Source organism: Solea senegalensis, linkage group LG1, assembly GCF_019176455.1.
Source record: "Solea senegalensis isolate Sse05_10M linkage group LG1, IFAPA_SoseM_1, whole genome shotgun sequence".
NCBI lineage: Eukaryota > Metazoa > Chordata > Actinopteri > Pleuronectiformes > Soleidae > Solea > Solea senegalensis.
The window spans coordinates 34,419,517-34,440,861 of record NC_058021.1 but is presented as its reverse complement, the minus strand read 5'-3'; the positions used below and the strand labels follow the sequence as shown (position 1 = coordinate 34,440,861).

General features: G+C 38.8%; 1 protein-coding gene across 1 annotated transcript in view; it reads left to right on the top strand.

Moving 5' to 3' along the window:
- LOC122769268 (cadherin-20-like) overlaps positions 1-12,419 on the top strand; it is a 31,606-nt gene extending 19,187 nt beyond the window's left edge. The window contains exons 6-12 of the mRNA XM_044025685.1: positions 335-522; positions 1,876-2,129; positions 7,007-7,143; positions 8,951-9,072; positions 9,406-9,523; positions 10,112-10,363; positions 11,860-12,419. Coding sequence (XP_043881620.1) covers positions 335-522; positions 1,876-2,129; positions 7,007-7,143; positions 8,951-9,072; positions 9,406-9,523; positions 10,112-10,363; positions 11,860-12,380 — 1,592 coding nt within the window. The 3' untranslated portion in view covers positions 12,381-12,419. The remainder of the gene's footprint in view (positions 1-334; positions 523-1,875; positions 2,130-7,006; positions 7,144-8,950; positions 9,073-9,405; positions 9,524-10,111; positions 10,364-11,859) is intronic.
- Positions 12,420-21,345: the final 8,926 nt, after the last annotated feature.

Genomic DNA, 21,345 nt, shown 5'->3' with positions numbered 1-21,345 from the left:
GAAATTTGATGGGTTATGAAGAGCTGCAGGGATTCCCTCCCCTCTCTGTCAGGCACCAGTGTGCGGGGATTTAGATGTGGGACTGCAGGGAGCACGACAAATTGGACAGCTGTCACCTCGTCTTTGAGGTTAAACAGTAGATGAAATTCAAGTCAGCCCATGAGAGTGTGTATAACTGAATTTCCAGGTGTTTATGGAGCCATTTATTTTGTGTGTGTGACTGTGGTGGGAGGAGAGCAGCAGCAGCAGCAGGAGCGGAGGTGATGGAAGATGTTTGGCTCCCTCTAGAGGACTAAATGTGGGACTGATGTGCTGTGGTCATTGGTTTCCTCAGGGCTGTACCAGATGAGCATCCCTGAGTCGGCTCCAGTGGGTTCAGTGGTGGGTCGTATCTGGGCCAAGGACAGGGACATCGGGGTAAGCGCTGAGATGAAGTACAGCATCATTGACGGAGACGGAAGAGACACGTTTGACATCAGCACCGATCCCACTAACCTGTTTGGCATCATCACGGTGAAAAAGGTGAACATATTCATAATCTTAACTGTATTCAGTCCTAAAATAAAGGTTATTTTTGCAGATGTAAAGGCTGTAAAGACACATGTCCAAATAATGTAACTTAAAAAGAAGGTATAAAACTTCCAATCTAATCCCCAAAACATTTCTCCTCAAGACTTCATTAAAGCAATGTATTAATGTATTGTTACCTTGACTGAAGAAAACTTTACACATATTATTTAATGCTGTTTACAACTCACTCTTAGTTTTATGCATCGTTTGTTAAATTCGGCACTAAAATATAAAGTCTACTTTAATTAATTTTCGCATTTCAGATACTAATTCCCTGTTCACAGGGAAAAATAATCAAAATCCCATTCAGAAATGTATCCATTTTATTGTTACTTCAACTAAAGCAAACTTTACATACATTGTTGGCAGCTTTTTACAAGTTCTTATTATGCAGAAATTCGGCTTTAAAATGAAAGGTCTACTTTAAAAAATGTTCCTGAAAAAAACTGGTTCACAGGATACAACATGCAAAACCCCCTTAAGAAATGTCATGACTTTATTGTCACTTTGACGAAAGTAAACTTTACATACATTGTTGGTGGCTTTTTACAGGTTCATCTTATTTTGTAGAATATTTTGGTGAATTCGGCTCTAAAATGAAAGCTTTCACTTTAACTGATCTTCACGTTTTATATACAAATCATAGACACTGGACTCCATTCAAAAATTGTTACTTTGCCACAAACACACTTTTGGCACACTGTTTTCATAGACTTTTATGATTAAGTTTGAGTTTGCGGTACATTTTGTGAAATTCGGCTGAGAAATTAAAACTGTCATTAAAATTAATCTTCACATTCCACTTGTGGTTTGATCAATTTTGCGCCAACATTTGATTAATATTAAAATTTTTCATTACATATATAGTAATTACATATAGTACATATAGTATAGTACATATATACACATATAGTAATTTATTGTTATCTTGATTTAAGTCAAATGTACACACATTGCCGAGGGCTTTTTACAACTTAGTCTTACGTTTTTAGTGTAGTATGTGAATTCAGCATTAAAAGTAGTCTTTTTGGACTGATTTTCACATTTCAGATTCAAACACTTCAAGAAATTACCTCAAAAGTCAAAAAAGTCCATTCAAAAATCTGATAATTTATTGTTATGTTGACTGGAACTTATTTTACACACATATTTTACAGCTGTTTACAAGTTGGTCTTGGTTTGTAGTGTGTTTTGTTAAATTCAGCTTTAAAAATGAAAGGTTTCACTCCACATTTCAGCTGTTTTCTGGCAGTTGTCCCAAATTCTATTGCTATATATTTTTGTGTGTGCGTGTTGACCTTCCAGCCCCTGAACTTTGAGGTCAAGCCCAGCTACACTCTGAAGATAGAGGGCGCCAACACGCACCTGGACCCGGCCTATCGCCACCGCGGGCCCTTCAAGGACGTCACCATCGTGCACGTGAGTGTGGAGGACGTGGACGAACCGCCACTCTTTGACCTGCACGCGTACTACGTCGAGCTCCCAGAGGACGCCGACATCGGGACGCTGTTGAAGACGGTGTCAGCGAGGGATCCTGACGCCGCCAACAACACTGTGAGGTGAGGAAATAAATAAAAATAAAAAATTAAAATTAAACAGCAGGAGGATGTAAAGGGATAAAAAGACAAAGAACATAATATAACAAAGACTACTGATTACAATTTAAAGCTCATTATAATAGTTAATTGCAGAATATCGCTCACAATGTCACTGATTAATGATTCAGACTTGAATTAATGAAGACTCTCAAGTAATTAGCAGCTTGAAAGTGACTCATTTTTCCCCCAGAGAATGATTTTCAGAGGAGGAAGTCGTTAGTTTACATAGGTTTACTTCAGTAAAAAAATAAAATGTACAGAAGGAATTCATTAAAAAGAAAAAAGTAAAACTCACTTTTCGCATATTTTAAGTGTCTTTTTATACAAAATGTTTCCAATAAATCTTTTAAAAAAGCAGAATTAATGTGAGTTCTTTCTCAAGTCACTAAAACAACATTTATATTCAAAAGAAATGTTGAAATCAGTGTGAGTTTCTGGACCAAACATTGACAGAAATCTTCTGTTGAAAATGAATAACTGAATTATATATAAATTGTTCACGAAATAACACTTGATGTTGTAACTTTTTATACAATAAATGGACTCAGTGTGAGTTTCTGGACTAAAATTATACAGAAATTGTTAATAAAGTAACATCAATATTTGATTTGTGTCAATTTCTTGAATAAAATCAACTCAATTTGAGGGTTTTTTTGGACTAAAATGACACTGAAAGTGGTTATAAAATGACTGGTGTAATACCAGACTTTAACCGGCAGAGGGCAGCATCACAGCATCTCATCTGATCCTGAGGATGAGAAGGACAAACGTGGGAGTTTTAATAAAGTTTTTAACCGTCAGAACGTGTTTGTTTTGACTGAACAGATGTTTTGTTGCAGAGGTTGAGCGTCGGCGCTGCACCTCTCATCAACTCATGAGACAGAAAGACTTTAATTAGGCTATTAATCATAAATGAGTGCGGCGATAAACGAGTGTTTCACACAGGACAAGCTGCTTCTTATACAAACTGGCTTAAGACAATAAATCTTGTTTCTTTATTGATTTTTACTAAAAATTCAGTTCACAAAATAAAATAGTTGAAATTATGTAATATCAATAATATTCATGATAACTGTAAGAAGATTTTTGCTTACGAGCAGAAAACAACAGACATTTACACATCAAAACATAAAATAAAATTAAGAAGACTGAACCTTTGTTACATCGCAATTTAATGGATTCTATTTTTCCATGTTAAAATAAAGATGTGTATTGGCAAGAATGCGATTTAAATCCCGATGCAACTAAACTTTACGCTTAAATATTGTACAAGCTACGCCCTAATTCACTGGCTGGATCCTCTGGATTGTGATTTTGTGGAACCAGACTTTGTCAGAGACGCAGGCCGTCGCATTTTAATGTGATTCGTCGACTCCGACGTTTGCCCGGTTGCTAAGGCTACATTGGGGCGGATCCTTCTCGGGTTAACCATATCCCAGAATTCCATTTCCTTTGAAGGATACATCCAACGGAGGTTGGTGACTCCGTACTTTGGAGGATCCAGTCCATTTGTAATTATTATTTTTTAATTTCTGTTAATTTCCTACACATACACGGTATTTCTGATTTTCCTCCGAGTACCACCAGAGAAGGCTCGCATACCACTATTGGTACATTTACCACAGCTTCAGAACCATGATTGTACTTGTTTTTGTGGCACAGACCCAAAACCAGAAGTTCCACTGTGCCTATGCAGGTGATGCAGACTCAGCTCAGGCTTTGACAGAGGTGACGTTCACCTTGCTATAAGTTCATGTAGCTTCTAAATGACCTCGAAGACATTGTGAATTCCTACATTGTGACACATTTTCAGAGACAAAATGTCATGAGAGAGGGACACATTGGGCTTAAATGCAGGCTTGAAAGCAGCTGATTCAACAGTTTTATGAAAGAAATGTCCAAGAAAACACATTTTTAGAGACAAAACCCCTCTGCAACATTAACAACAAAACACAGAAACTGTTCTAAAACCCCACAAACACACAGCAGCCACTTCACCACTGAGAGTCTCGTGGTAAAGTGGCAGAAGCTCTGGTTCTCACAGGCTGATATAGATCATCCACTAACGAGGAAGTGAAGATCAGCTGATGGTGATCAGGAGCAGTTTCAAGTGTGAGAGAGACTTTCATTCGTGAGGAAACACACACACACACAAAATCTAATCTGAAGTGGATCATGTACAAACTGTTATGTTCAGATTTAGCGGCCACATTTTTATCATCCAATAAATTATTATCTTTTATGGCTGACAGTTATAGCTACAGGTGTCTTTTATCAATAAAACCAGAACAGAAAACATCGCAAAACATCAGTCAGATTGAAAATAATCTGGATATGAGTCACTGCAGCCTAATAATCTGACTTTATATCAGACATTTAGGACAAGATTAGAGAAGTAAAAGAGTGAAATGACAGAAAGTCCTGAACAAAAGACTGAATTTTCACGTCTTTAACTCACTTGTAGACAGACTTTTCCCACAGGAAACTGAAGTTTGTAAACCACTCACTCTCCCACACCAAACCCCATAGAGAAAATAAGTGATTTTAACATCACAGCACTCAGGAGTTGTTGATCCACTGCTGCTGTTTGAAATCCTTCGTTCATATTTACTTCAGTGACACAAAGTGACCACACGAGGCAGCAGTAGACCAGCAGCTCCTGTGTCCCCACGAGCTAAAATTACTGATTTTCTCTATGGGGTTTGGTGTGGTTTAACAAACTTCCCTCTCCTGTGTAATGGTGGTTAAAATCCGTTTTTCCTTGTGTCTTCGTTGTTGGAGGTGGTTCCTCAGTGATTTTTTTGAAGTGTGACGGGACTTCAGACAGAGACAGAGAGAGAGAGAGATGAGGTCAGATTCTCCGGCAGCAATGACATCTGATGACAGATAACGACACACAGCGGCGAGGCGACCTTCAGTCTGAGCGTCCGTCTCATTTCCATCTTACATCTTTCTCTTCTCGGCCCACTGCAGCTTGACTGACAGATAGATCTGAGCCCACACACACACAGTCATTCTGTGGAGCAGAATCCAGTTTTTGTCCACACAAAATCCCAGAAAAAACACTCTAAACGCTGTCATGTATATGCCAGGCCTGTGTGTGGCGCTGTAACGCGGCCACAGAAATAAATACACCCCAAAAAATAAAGCTAGCACTGTTTATGAGGACAAGAGAGAGGTGGAGTTATGACATCATAGTTAGTCGTATTCACGCAAAAAAAAAGGTTTGGTTTGGGTAAAAAAGTGTAAACAAATAACCTAGTTGCAACATCCCACTTGGCATCAACAGGGCGGCTCTATACAGCTAGCAATTGATGACGAACATTATAATTTTTTTGTATTATTATATTCTGTAACAATACAATAATAAACATTTCAGTTTGGGGATTTTTTGTAACATGAGGAGTTTTAGTTTTTCATTTACAGTTTCAATTACTTTTCTAAAATTTCAGTAATCTTTTACAACATTTCCTAATGTTTTTTTCTCTTTTTTTAATGTAAGTAATGCTTATGGTAATGTTACAACACTGTAAACAACATTATTACGTTTCCTAACCTTCTTTTCAAGTAACTTCAGCAAAGGTTTTTTTTATAAAATTTCTTATAATTTATAAAGGAATTTTTTACAAATACTACATTTCCTATTTTTTTGTTTTGGAATTTAAGTTATGTTTTTAACATTTTTTAAACTTTCTGAAATGTTAGTAATCTTAAGTAATGTTTTTTTTTTTAATCAATATTACAACATTTCAGAATAATTTTTTATTCATGTAATTAATATTTTTAAATAATATTACAAATCTCCTGGTTTTTTTTTGGTGATATGAATATTTGGAGGATGTAGACGGGGTCAGAGTGACAGGGTTGTTTCCTCAGGGTTGGACTTCCTGTAGAATCACCACTGAAACTGATGCAGTTAAGACTTAAATAGCATTTAAATGCAGCATGAAACACTAAAACTCACCATTAACCACCAACAGAGGGTTTTTTTTAGGGAGCTGTTAGCAGCTTCCAGTGATAAATTAACATAAGACACTATTAACTTTATCTCCAGTGTGTGTGTAGATCAAGTGTTTAATAAAAGACTGCTGTCAGGCTGTCACTTTAACGGCAGTGTGTATGTGTGTGTGATTTTTTTGGAGTGTGTAACGACAGGAAACAGTCGTGACTGGCACAGCCACAGCTGGTGAGGATCTCCCTGATGAATCTCTATTAATATCCCTCCACTGCTGTGTGTGTGTGCGTGTGTGTGTGTGTGTGTACTTGTATTTATGTCTTTGTGGGGACATTTTGTCTGGGCCCCAGAACGCCTTTATCAAGGGTTAAGTTGTGATGGTTACGGTTAGGGTAAGGGGCCAGTGAATGCATTTGTGTGTGTGTGTGTGTGTGTGTGTGTGTTCCCAATATGTTATATATGTTATGGGGACCTAGCATTGGTTTTACACTCACATTGTGGGGACTTGCCTTCCTCACAGGGACAAAAATGAAGACCCAGGTCCCCAAACATGTATAAGTTAATGTAATGTCCTCTGAAGTCATGGGAACCAGACTGTGTCTGTGTGTGTGTGTGCGTGAGGCTGGCTGTTGCTCTCTGAGGAGCAGTTTGGAATGGAGCCCCCGGTGGCGAAGCAACTCTCTTATTTGCCTTCTTTATCTTATCAAATGCCACACACTGTTTTTACTGTGTCACTCACAGTTAGGATTATAAACTGCCACAAAACACACAATATACACACACATATATATATATATATATATATATATATATATATATATATATATATATATATATATATATATACACATATATGTCTCAATGGTGATTTTATTTTCAACAGATATTCTATCGAGAGATCCACCGACCCCGACAAGTATTTCTACATCGAGATCACATCCGGGTCACTGATGACGGTGCGTTCACTGGACCGAGAGGAGGTCAGCTGGCACAACATCACAGTCCTCGCCATGGAGATGAGTACGTGTACACAGTGTATACAGACACAAACACTTCACATAAACAATCCCTACATTTCCTTTGATTTTTAATTATTTACAGCAGTAAAAAAAACCATTTAAACCTGTTTCTGATTTTTTTGTTATATGTGGAAAATAAAATGAAAATGAGAGAATGAGCCTGCATGCATGAATGAATGAATGAATGAATGAAGCAGTAATTCTGTGATGTGGAGAAAGGAAATTCCCCTGGTGTTGTCCTGAAAGTCACCTTCATCCTTCATCCTCCTCTTCTGCTCTGTTTGTCTGTTTGTGTTGATTGAATTAATGACTAATTAAATATGTCCACCCACATGGCGGATGATCAAAGGTGTGATGGAGGCAAAGAGGGTGAGAGAGGGCGAAAAGGGGAAGGGAACAAAATGGTGAATAAATAAACAAAGTGAAACTTATCGATTCTCTTTCGGCAAAAAAGAAGCTGTTAAATAAAAACAACAAAAAACTTTTTTATCCTGAAAAAATGCTGTAACTTCATGAAAAAAACCACAATAAAGATATATGGCTGTTATTTTATGATATAAAAAACAAGAAAACCACAAAAACCATAAGGTTATGAGGAAGTTATTGAGAAAGTCACCTGATTATTTGGTGAATAACAAGGATAAATCTTAAAGTTTTTTCAAAAATATTTCTGGGAAAAAATGCAGTTTGTTGGGTTTTGCAAAAGCATACAATTGTATTAAACCATTTATAAAGAATTATAAAGTCTGCATTTTCCACTATAAAACAAGAGAGAGAAATAACAATTTATCTATTTCAGCACATGAAAACCTTGAAACCTTGATTAAAACGTAAAATATCTTCTTACATTTGGAGCAAAACACTTTTCTCTGAACAGTTTTTCTGCACCACTGATTTCACATTAGCTCAGGAAAACCTTAGTTACAGCACTTTGATACAACATTACACACACACACACACACACACACTGGAGCCCATTTGAGCTTTGACCTCCACCGCCAAAATCAAACCCCTGATTGATTGAGCATTTGATGAAACCTGAGAAACTAGTTACTGCCTGGTAATTGAGTTTCCACTGCCCATTACATTACACAGCTGGTTAACGTGTGCAAATCACTGATTTCTAAAGGAGACGAATAAAATCACAGTCTTAGTGTTTGATGCACCAGAGACTCAGTGTTGATGAGGAGAAGATTAAAGAGAGTGTGTGTGTGTAATAACAGGTAATTTTTAATAACTTCATTTCAGAAGTTTCAGATCAATGTTAAAAAATAGTTTGTTTACAGTGTTGTAATATTAGAAAAAATTAATGGAAATATTCCAAAAAATATGTAAGAAATAATTGCTTACCAAATGCAAAGTTACAAAAAAATTGCAATTCTATTTTACAAAATGCTGTAACTTTACAGAAATAACTTTCATAATGAAAAAGTTGCAAAATGTTATTAAAATACAAATAATTACTTTCATTGCCAAAAAGTGTTAGTATCAAAAATATTGCATGTTACCAAGATATTTTGACAAAAACATTATTAAACGTTACGTTTACAAAAACTTTACTACACACAAAATAACTTACAACAGGACACTTCCTTACATTAACTTACATTTCTCATGTCATCCAAAATGTGAACATATTTTCCTAAAATCCAAAAAGAAGTGAAATGTAAATCTTACAAAAGATTGCCTAATACAGCAAAATTGTATAATTACTAAAACGTTACATTACTGAATTCTTTTTTACTGCACATGAAATTTCAAAAAAAGGTATGAAATCTAAGTGTGTGTTTATGTGTGTGTTCCTGCAGATAACCCAACGCAGATTGCAAGTGTGTCGGTGAATGTGAAAATCCTGGATGTGAACGATAATCCCCCGTTGCTGACGCATTATTTGGAGGCGTACGTTTGTGAAAACGCCAAAGCTGGGCAGGTACGGAAATATGGAACCTCCTCTTCTTTTTTAAGCTGCTCCCGATAAACACTCACAAATTTCACCACTAGTGCACCCCTAGTGGCTGGGAGAACTCCACTACATTTTGTTTGTCACAGATACAGCTACAAGTTACCGTATACACTGAAGTTCAACTCACAAAATATTTTTTACAATCTTTTTAAGTGATGTTTTATGGTAAATTAAAGTGGTTTATAGCTGGTGTAGCTGCTTTTTTCCCCTGAAAGATAATTGTAAAATATGCTTTTTTGTGATGAAAAACAAGAAACAATACTGTGACAGAAAAGGTGACAATGTGTTAATGTGATGCAGCTGATTCAGACTGTCACGGCGGTGGATCCAGACGAGCCGCTGAGTGGACATCACTTTTACTACAGTTTGGCTCCAGAAGCTGCGAACAATCCCAACTTCACCCTGAGAGACAACCAAGGTAAACGTCCAGGAACATGTACAGAAGAAGAAATATTAAATCTAAAAAATGTAATGGTGTGGTGTGGTTTTTGACTAAAATGTGTAAAATTATGTGTAGTTATACTCTTTGAAGGGACAGTGACATCTTCACTGTGCCATGACATTACAGTAATAATTATTCTTTGTTGCTCACAATTTAAATTTGCTGGTAAGTCCCATATGGTCTAGCGGTCAACTTTATCTTCATCATAATCCAACAATGTTTGTCCAGTCTTCAAACGAGTGTGTTTTACGCTGAGGTTCGATGGTGGCAGAAGGAGCCAGCGTTGCCTACAAAACAAGGACAAACTCCTAATGAAAAAAGTTACTTTTTTGTTGGTAAAGAAATATCAAAGTTGTTTTTTTTGTGTTAGCATGTAGTTTATTGAAAAAGATTATCCTTGCCATCTCTCGGTATGGGAACTCATTACACTTAAAGAGCTTAAGAACTAGTTATCTGAATATGCAATGACAAAGCTTCACTACAGTGACTTTTAAAACCAATGAAGGTACTTGATAAAGTCTCTGTACGTTTAACTCGACCTTTCTTTCACTTGTCTCTTTCCAGACAACACAGCGTGGATCCTGACCCGCCGCTTCGGCTGGTCGCAGCAAGACCAGACCGTCTTCTACTTGCCCATCTTTGTGTCCGACAGCGAGCAGCCGGTCCAGACCAGCACCAGCACGCTGACCATACGAGTGTGCAGCTGCGACCAGGAGGGAAACGTGATGTCGTGCAATGCCGAGGCGTACAGTCTGCCCACCAGCCTCAGCAGAGGAGCGCTCATCGCCATCCTAGCCTGCATCTTTGTCCTGCTGGGTGAGTCCTGATTGGCTGCTGTGATGTGTTCAGGGGAAGAGTCAGAGTTTTCTCTCGAAGATTACCTCCTTTAACTTTCATGCAACCTTTTAAAAAAAGTAACTCTCTTCACCTTAGGTACAAAGAATGTCACCTCCCTAGATCTGTTATTAAAAATTATATTTATTTGTTTTTCCCACTCAAGGTATTTAATTTTTGTATATTTTTGGATTTTATTTAAGCAATATCAAACATTTTTAATGAGATTATAATGGGATAACACAGACCTTGCATATGTCACTGATTACCAAAAGCAACATTTATTTGGCTCACAGTTAAAGTTTACAGGACTACCCTTTCGTGTCCAAAATGCAGACAAAAAACATGTCATTAATTTTCATCTTTTTTGTAAAATATTCCATCGCACATTTACTATACAACATCACAACAACAGGGAGATGAAAAAAATGAGTTTATGAGTTTGAATGGGTACATTTATGTACTTAAGGTGAAGAACGTAACTATTTGTTTTACACCGCATGTCACATGCATCAACACAGACAAGAAAGAGAAATAAAAAATATAATACAAGTGTTAAAGGACCCTCAGGTTGTATCATGTCAACTCAAAACAATGAGCTCAGAGTCTCAGCAAGTGAGGAGGTGTTTCAGCTAAATTTAGAGCGGAGTGAGTCAGAGCCGTCCTTCTCACAGCGACCACCGGTCTGCAGGGATAGATAAAGTGAGTCCAGGGGAACGGAGCGTGATGCTACAGGCAGCAGCTGCTAATGAATGCTAGACTTGTGCCAGGACGTGGAAAAAGAAAGAAAAAAAGAAAGCCCATATTTAATCCCGCACCAGTGATCTCACAGTGGGAGCGTCATCCACTGCTGCTGCAGATGCTGTGGTGGGAAGTCACTCTCTTTGCACTGATATGTTGTTGTTGTTTTAAATCAAAAGAGTGAAGTTTAGTTATAGGCACAAGCACTCCCGATATATTGGCATATCTGCAAAAAAAAACTATTGTGCATCCCTTAATTAATGACATTAAGAATGAAGTAATGAACTGAACATTAATAAACAGCTTTAACCATGACTTCTGTTTTTACTTCTTCCAAAAGTTCTTGGCTGAATACTAAATTGGTACTTTTAATGGTACCCATGGAATTATTTCCATTGACTCATGCTGAATTAAACGGTGCCAATTTTCCTTACCGAGTGCTGTAAATTGAGAAGTTCTGACTAATTATTCACAGCTGAAATTGAAATTGTAGAAAAAGCGGTACCATATTTAAGGTGACCTGTATCAAACGTAGTGAATTCACAATTTTTTTTGCCTAATTTGGGTCACTTTTTGAATTCAAACAAAAAAATCTAAGTGAGGCAATGTCGCATATAATTGATCAGTGTTTAACAAACTCAGACGAAAGACTTGTGCAAGTAAAGCAACATGAACATTAGCACCATGTAAATACTAACCGTTAAGCTAACAGTTTTTTGTTTGTTTTGTTTTGACAGTGATGATTCTGCTCATGCTCTCCCTGCGGACTCATCGTAAGAAGCCCTACCTGTGTGACGAAGAGGAGAACGTACACGAGAACATTGTGCGCTACGACGATGAGGGCGGCGGCGAGGAGGACACCGAGGCCTTCGACATCGCTGCCATGTGGAACCCGCGCGAGGCGCACCACCACCTGGGCAAGATGAGGCAGGACATGTTGCCGGAGATCGAGAGCTTGTCGCGTTACGTCCCTCAAGCCTGCGTGATGGGCGGCGGCGGCGGGGACAGTAACGTACACGGCTACGTACTGGCGAAGCTCCTGGAGGCCGACGTGGACCCTTGTGCTCCACCGTACGACTCCCTGCAGACCTACGCCTACGAGGGCGAGGGCTCCGTCGCGGAGTCGCTCAGCTCGCTCCAGTCGGGAAACTCAAACACCGATCACGAATACGACTACCTCAACGACTGGGGGCCGCGTTTCAAAAAACTTGCGGAAATGTACGGCGTGCTCGATACAAACACTCCCCCGATGTGGTAGAACTGGAGAATCTTTGCCTTTTCATATATATATATATATATATATATATATATATATATATATATATATATATATACATATATATATATACTTATATATATCTTTGACAAAACAAAACCGAGACAAAAACATGAACACAGATGAGTGTGTGAGAGAGACACAACAAAGACGGGGATGTGCTCACGTCCACATCCGTGACTGTTAAGCACTTGAATTCCTGCCGAAGCCTCGATTCTCCACAGCCTTGGAGGCCTGATGAGCGGCAGCAGCAGCAGTGGTGTGAGCTGGGTTTAAATCTCCCCCTGAGACGGGGCTTCGGAGATTGGCAGCCTCACAGGTCCCACAAAGGAGCGGCTTCAAAGCACACGTTAACTCCCCCACCTCACTCGGCCGCGGGCAGAGCCGCTCCGATTCAAAGCGTGGAGAGATTTATGCCAAGAGATGAAAACGACGGAGAACGAGACTCTGAGAAACTCTGATCCTCCGCTCCGAGTTTGACTCAAACCGCGACTATGACCGAACACAGAAAGTGCGGAGTCGCTGCAAGGAGAAATCGTCTTAATTTATGTGTTTCATGTGCTGTATTTATATTTTTTTCTAATTTATTATCGTCCTTTAAACCAACAACGTACTTTAAAGCTGCAGTGCGTAACTTTTGGTAAAACATGTGTTGTTGTTTTCGATAATATTTTGTCTCTGTTTGTTCTTTGTGAACAGAAATGATTTAACATGATTTGTTTTTCTGCGTCATCCGTCTGAAACGGTTTGTGCGTATACAGCAGTAGAGTGGGGGCGGGCGGAGACAAGGAGTGATTCCTTGTCAAACTGCTTAACGACAGAGAATTCTTTAAACTTTTTGTGAGCACATTATCGGCGTTATATCCGGCAATATTGGCTTTAAAATGTAGAATTGAATATCTCCCAATACGACTTTTATGCTGGTGACTTCTACAGCTATATTTACTTCTAAACAGAAAAGACAAAATGTCCTCTTGCTGTAGGTATAGGTATCGGTTATCAGCCCAAGCACTTGCGATATATTGGTATATCGTATATCTACAAAAAGTCATCCCCAGTTTTCTGTCAAACTCCGACGAGAAACTATCTCTGTTATCTTTGTCTCAAAAAAATCACTTCCTGTGTGCAGTTGTGTGGACAATGTTTACATTTAAAAGTGACGGACTGCAGTTTTAAACTGCGATGGAGTTTTTTTAATGCAAGAAAGTCTTTAAAAGATTGTGCGTTTGTTGTAACATACGATGTGTCACTGCCCGTGTTTTCAGTCTTTTTCATCGTCAAAGGTTCTGATGTTTATCGTTCTTGTTCTCATTCTTGTTTTCGTGTAATGTTTGAGCTCTTTGTATAGTTGTTACCTGTTTTTCTTATGTTTTTTTTTTCTTGTTCCAAAAACGTTTTCAAAAATGAGACAGAAGCCATTTTAAAAAAACACAACAAACAAACACCGGAATTGGCTGTTTCTTCGCAAAATTAGAATTTTAACGAGCAAACAGTTTTTTTTTATTTGCTGGATTTTAACAGAAATTACGACAGAAATGGTACGCACCCTTTTTTTGTTGTTGTTGTTGTTTTATGTCGGATAATTACAGGTTCCGTTTGTTTGCCGTAGAATTTTTCTGCAACAAAATCTCCAGACGTGTGAACGACAGAAATTTAAGTAATTTTTTGAAAATATACGCTACTTTAATCAATGATATCTTCAGAATATGTTCAGTGCTTTATCTCACTGACAAACAGCATTTTTCAACTGGAAATTGAAGTTTGCAAACTGTTCACTCTCCCACACCAAACCCCATAGAGAAAATCAGTGATTTTAACTCACAGGGACACACGAGCTGCTGGTCTACTGCTGCCTCGTGTGGTCATTTTGTGTCACTGAGGTAAATCTGAACAAATTATCTTATACATCAAAGTCATAAGACAACACATCTGAACTTACAAATGGAGGCAGCAGTGGATCAACAACTCATGTGTGCTGTGATGTGGAATCACTGACTTTCTCTATGGGGTTTGGTGTGGGAGTGTTTATGGTTTATAAAACAAAGAAAACCTCAGTTTCCAGTTGGAAAAGGATATCATAGCATCATTTTTAGACTGAGATGGACACCTGTTAAGTGCCAAATGTAAAAAAAAAAAGAAGAGAAAAAATGTGCAAAGTACAAACACCAAAAGACAAAAACAGAACTTTGGGGAAGTGAAGGTACATTTTGATAAAAACATTTGATTTTACTTGAAATCTGTGTGGTCAGTCATGCCGCTGTACGCGGTATGTGAATGTAGATACTTTTTTGTATTCTTGGATAATAAAAAACGTGTAAAACAAACCAGCTGTTGCCGGGGAAACTGTTGTTATTCTCACCTAACACATGTGGGTTGGTGAAAAACTCCATCTGAATAATAAGCAGCAGCTTCTTTTTGGCAGTAATGAACATTATGCAAGTCCCCCGAAGCATGACAGAAATGTAAGTCCTTCAAAAGATAAAGCAGCTATTTAAATTTGCAAATCATCTGCCAAATTGTCCTGCAAACTGTTTTTTTTTTCCTTCTCCTTTACTTTAAAGTGCTTAACTGGAGTGGTTTATTTTGTTTCACAGTGATAATTCTCCACTTTTGATTAAAAAGCTCCTCCACAAACATTTCCTGAGCCCTGAGCAGCGGCGGCACCGCGTCGCAGAGTTGTTCCATCTGATCGCTTTTCGCTGAAACATTTTTATCAATGGGTGGAATATTTTTCCAGAGGGAAATCAATCAATTATAAAAGACTCTCTGCTTAAATTAATTGCTTATGCCAATCACGGGTAAAGCTGCGAGGAAAAGAACAGAGAAGGGGAGCAAATACATGCCTACTTGAATGAATGATATTTTAAGAATATGTTCAGTGCTTTATCTCACTGACAAATTAAAGTTTTTAAGCTGTTTACTCTCCCACACCAAACCCTGTTGAGAAAATCAGTGATTTCAGCTCACGGGGACACAGGAGCCGCTGGTCACTGCTGCCTCGTGTGGTCACTTTGTGTCACTGAGGTAAATCTGAACAAAGGATTTTTAATGCCGAATTGACAAAATAAGACATTTGAACTTAGTGATGGAGGCAGCAGTGGATCAACAACTCCTGTGTGCTGTGATGTTAAAATCACAGATTTTCTCTATGGGGTTTGGTGTGGGAGAGTGAGTGGTTTACAAATTAAATATATAAAAAAAAGTTAATAAACATATGGAAAAAATAATGTAGTCTGTGTTGTAAATCATCAAAAAACACGTTTTAACTTGTTTTTTGGTGACATTGTAGACTATTCTACGAGCATCAGTTTCCTCCTGCGCTCACTGCGACCTTATTCCATCACTTCTCGCCATAAATCTCTCGTCGGGAGCATTTGTCAGCGAGTAGAGTTTGTGTCCCGGAGTCTCTTTCCTCCTCGCTGCTCTTCTCTTCTCATAAATTAAACCCTAACAACCTTCCTCTTCTTATATCTCACAGGGCCGTTTCCAGGCTGGAGCCGTTCCAATCCTGAAACCCAGTGAGGAGGTCATTTGGCTTAAGCTCCGTCGCTCTTCCTAACAGTCGAAGGAGCTCAAAGCGAAGTCTGCCAGCTCTAATCCTGCCGAGGGTAAACCCACTGAATCTTTTCCCGCCCTAATGTAAAGTGGAAAAACACACTCATGCTCGGCTGCAAACTGTGAAAAGGAGATGAACTCGAGGCCCCGAGTCCAGACTGTCTGACATGTGGAGGTAGAGAGTGAGTGTCATCACTGCGGGGCTTTTCCTCGCAGATCCTCCTCTTATCGCTCCTTATTTTCCGCCGTATTCTGGCTCCTTTTCTTACCTTGCATCAGAGTCTCGGCTGCACAGCTTTACTTTAAAGCATCGCTCCCTGTTTATTCCCTGTTGTCTCCACTCTGTCCTTTTTTAAACGTCTTTATTGTCATCGTTTTCTTTCATTTCTGAGCGACTCGTCGAGCACGGAAGCTCGCCAAACTCTGTGTTTACGCCAGGATCTGATGAGTTTTTGCAGGAATTATCTTTGAAAAACAAACAATTTCTGTGTTTCCATTTAGCCACACAGCAGTCTGCACCTTACTTTATTTATTTTTCACTTTTCCCGAGTTGTGCAATTGGGTCCAAGTCCTCGTCACACCGGGACGAGGTCCTGAGTCTGCGCTCTTCTCAGGATTAAAAAACGTTGAAAATCAGTGACTGAGTTTGTTGTGTTTTTTAAAATCAAGTCAGATTCAAAAAATCTAAGAAGTGAAAACAAACAAATGAACCAACCGAGACACTGGGGAGGCGGGGCCAATCAGACACAGGTGGACGACATTAGGGCGGAGCAAAACTCGACATGGTGCACATAAAGGAAACACTTCAAAATAAAACTGGAACAGGGAACATATAATCAGACACAGAACTAAAAAAACAAATCATAAAACAGAGACAAAGACAGTAGTAATTAGAAGACCAGAACCAGAAGACTTGAGACGTGATAAATATGAAGGTCCAAGAGACCTAAGATTTGCTTCTACATTGTCTTATTTGTCCTCGCTTCCTGGTCTTAAGTCAACAGACGAGCGGCTGAGATTAACGTGTAACGTGTTTTTCTGCCATGTTTCCACCACTGAAAGGCAAACAGACGGTGGTTGTCGTGGCAACTGAGGTGAGGATCTCCATTGTCCTCTGATCGTCACACCTCTGGATGAAACTCTGCAGCATCTTCATCCTCCTCTCAAGACATTTTCTAACCCAAAATGCACACTTTTATACCCACGTTGTGAGCGATCGCCTCCCTCTAGTGCCACGCGGTGGTCACGGGGAGCAACAACAGCTTCCGTCCACAGTTTCACGTTCATTTGCAGTCGTTTTACACCAATAAAATCTCCTTAAATATCATCTGGAAGCGTTTAACGCCGCTGCGTTAAAACATCAGACGAGGACAGCGTGTCCTGCTCTCCTGTGTCTCCGATCAAACTTAAAACGATTACACACACACACACTTTCCTGATCCTGTCGGATCCGCATCTGTGCATTCTTCACCTGTGCCTGCTTTGCACATTTTTATTATTAATGGTGGTGTCAACTGAGAGGAGGGAGACAATGCAGGTGGGGCAAGGAAACAGGAGGTGATGAGGATTAGAGAGGGAAACCCACACCTTCCTCGCTGCTCTCCTCATCCCTCCTTCTTTCTTCTAATGCTTCTCATCATTTGGTGTTTTTTTTTATCCCAGGAGGAGAAACAAGTGGCTGAATATGAAGCAAGGGACGCGGCCGCTGTGTTGGTGTTTGATTGACACCAACCGGCAGAGGAGCCGTGTTTTACCGGCTGTGCGGACGCGAAGAACGAGGATACGATGTGATTTTCTGTGAATAAGAGAGTCTTTTGTTGATGCACTGTTGGTTGGTGTCTTGTTTTGTTCAAAAATAGTACAAATCCCTCTAATAATTAATAATAATTTGCTTTGGTGTGTATGTGTCGGGTTTTTGTCCAAAAGTGGCCATACCCTAATGAATATTTCGCAATTTTTGTGTCTTGCTTTGTCCAAAGTTGTCTATATCCCACAAAATATTGCGTTTGTTTGTTTACTTGTTGGGTTTTTGTCCAAAGGAGACCATACCTAACAAGAGTTTAGCTGTTTGGTGTCTTGTTTTGTCCATAATTGACTTTATCCCACCAATATTTTAACATCTTTTTGTGTACTTGTTGCATTTTTGTCCAAAAGTGACCAAATCTCAACAAGCACCATGTTGCTTATTTCTAAAAGTGGTCATACTCTAACATATATATAGGTGTTTGGTGTCTTGCTTTGTCCAAAGTTGACTATGTCCCACAAAAAAAATTGTGTTTGTTTGTTTACTTGGGTTTTTGTCCAAATGTGGCCATACCCTGAGAATAATTTAGCTTTTTGTGTCTCGCTTTGTCCATAAGTAACCAAATCTCAACAAGCACCATGTTGTTTATTTGTCTTTTGCACATTTTTAAATCCAAAAATACTGTAGTCTTCAGATCTATCACCAGGTTTTTAAAGTAGTTATTTTCAAAATCGATGAATGGAGAAGTCGTTTGATCCATACATGTATCACGTTAAAATGTAACATTTTTTGATTTTTAATCAACCTTTCAATGCTGTGGTTCCCAAACACTGGGTCAGGGCCCATGGATGTGTCGCAGGAGATGTTTTTTTGGTCCCCAAACAAATATTTGGAGAATTTCCCCAACCTTTCTATGTGTATATATGTTTTAAATAATGTGCGTAAAAAAAAAGGATGATTGATTTGCCAAACCAATCAAACAAAGAAGATCAACACCATCTTTTCTGGTCTGTGAAGGCCACCATAGGTCCCTGACTTGTTGGGAAGAAGAGGACCTCCTCTATTCTTCTCCACATTTATTATAATCTGCATTCTCACCATTTAATGTCACTAATTCTTTCTCACAGGACCTTTAAAAGAATTTGTTGTATATACATATATTCTTAATCGTCAATGTCTTTCCATTTTTACATGTTTATCATTCATTACATTCACCTTTACTGCTGTGACGCTGTAAATTCCCCAACATTGTGGGACTAATAAAGGATTACGTATTACGTAATATTACGTTTGCATCAAATTCCAGGAGGTGAAGAATTAAACAACATTAAAAAACAACAAAAAGAACAAAGTACAAGGCAGTCGTTCGTTAGTCGTTCTACAGATCCATCAGTGATCTGTAGAACATCATTGGAGCAGATCCATCAGTGAGTATGGTCACTCATAGTTGTTTAAGTTGTTAAAAACATGTGTAGATGTTCTATTGCTGTTGTTAGAAGCTTTATTTTCAGTTAGGGTCGGAATAATGCTATTCGCTAAAGCTAAACGCTCATCATGATGCTAACCGCGAGCATGGGTTTAGCTGGGCTAATTATATATAGAGTTAGCATAGAGTGTGTTAACTCTATATGTAACTCTATATGTGTTTATTGTGCTTATGTTGATGTTGCACATGTTTGACTGTAACACGTTGCTTATTTTATACTGTATTGCAGTTTTACAAAAAAAAAAACAACAACCAGGATTTCAGTAAAGAAAACATTCAACTTGGAGTCAAGCCTCCTGAGTCTTATTGTTGATGTTCGCTATCTGTCTAACAATACAGTTCGTATCAGCCAGGATAGAATAGATGGGATTATACTATATTTATAACATAACATATATAATGTTTTATTATATATTAATATGTAAAAATGAAAAAAAATAGGTGGAAAAAGTAACACCTTGACACTTGATCCACATAATATGGACGTTATCAGCTCCTTTATTCAAGCTGTAGATCACATGACAAACACAATAATGTGAATTTCGTCCAGAAAACATGTTTCTAATGTCCCAAAAAATACCCCGAAGAACATGTTTCTATCATCCTGATAAACATGCTTCTAATGTCCCGAAAAGCGTCAAGGAAACTTGTTGAAACTTGTTGAAACTTGAAAAACACATTTGTAACATCCCAAAAACATTTTTCTAGCGTCGTGATAACGTTGTGTACATTTTTTTACTTACATGCTCAGACTTGTGCAGTAGCTGAACATTGCTTGTGTGTAGAATCATTTGAAATAAAAGCTCATTTCACTCCATGTTCCTGCCTCTTGTATCGTTTAATTAGAGGCAGAGTAATTACATCAGACTGACCGGTGGGATTATCACGGGAACAGTTCGACTGAGAGACTTCTCCTCCACACAGAGCTGCAGAGGTCAGTGGTGACGAGCTCATCCTCAGGTGAAGGAAACGCCTCAGGCATCAGGTCAGAGACGGAGAGGAAGGGCAGCCATTTTGACTCCAGGACGAGTTCTGAGGAAACTCAGCCTGTGGTCGATACATCACAGGAACTGACAGTGAACATTACTCAACACTGAGAAGTGAGGAGCAGCTGTTTTCATCTGGTTCTGTTGCTGGTTCATCTACTGATCGTTAATTACAAAGATAACAACGGATTTTAGCCAATTAATAAAAGACAAAGGCAAAAATTTACTTCAGCCTAACTCAACAATATCTTAAGAACATGTTCCAAGTTTGTAAACCACTCATTCTCCCACACCAAACCCCATAGAGAGAATCTGTGATTTTAACATCACAGCACACAGGAGCCGTTGATCCACTGCTGCCTCCATCACTAACTTCAAATATGTTTTGTTTGTGAATTTGGTTTTTAAAATCATTTGTTCAGATTCACCTCAGTGACACAAAGTGACCACACGAGGCAGCAGTTGATCAGCAGCTCCTGCGTCCCCGTGAGCTAAAATCACTGATTTAATCTTTGGGGTTTGGTCCAGAATTACAAAAGTGCGATTAACAAACTTGAGACAGCCACTCAGAAATGGCAGTCTAACAGCAAAATAACTGCAAAATCTGTTGCTCTCCTCACTCTCCTCACGGGAGCACCAGAGCCACTGGTCTACTGCTGCTTCGCATTGTTAGTTTGTGTCACTGAGGTAAATCTGAACAAAGAATTTAAAATGCCGATTACACATTTGTAACATCCCAAAAACGTTTTCAATAACAACGACACTGTCTTCTCTGTAGTTAAGAGCTCTCTTTCCCTCTGTCACTAAGGATGCAGGATCCAGGTCTGTCTTGTGTGTGTTGGGATGACGGTGGATGTTTTTGTCATTTGGTGGTGAGGAAAACATTCTTGTCCCAGCCACAGTGTAAACACAGCAGCGTGATGCGTATTCCCTGGATGAGACACATTTGTTGAGTTGAGTATGACCTCCGTTAATCGCTACAGCCGAGTGGCGTAAACAGATCGATGGTTTCAGAGGAGGCAGAAACAGACGTCTCTCACACACACACACAGAAAACACTGAAAATGAACACATGATGCTGCTAAAGGTGTGTGTGGTTTGTACGATAACAAGAATAATTTACTTTAAATAGTTTATCAAGCATTTTAATAAGATAATTCTTACAGGCAGTAGTGT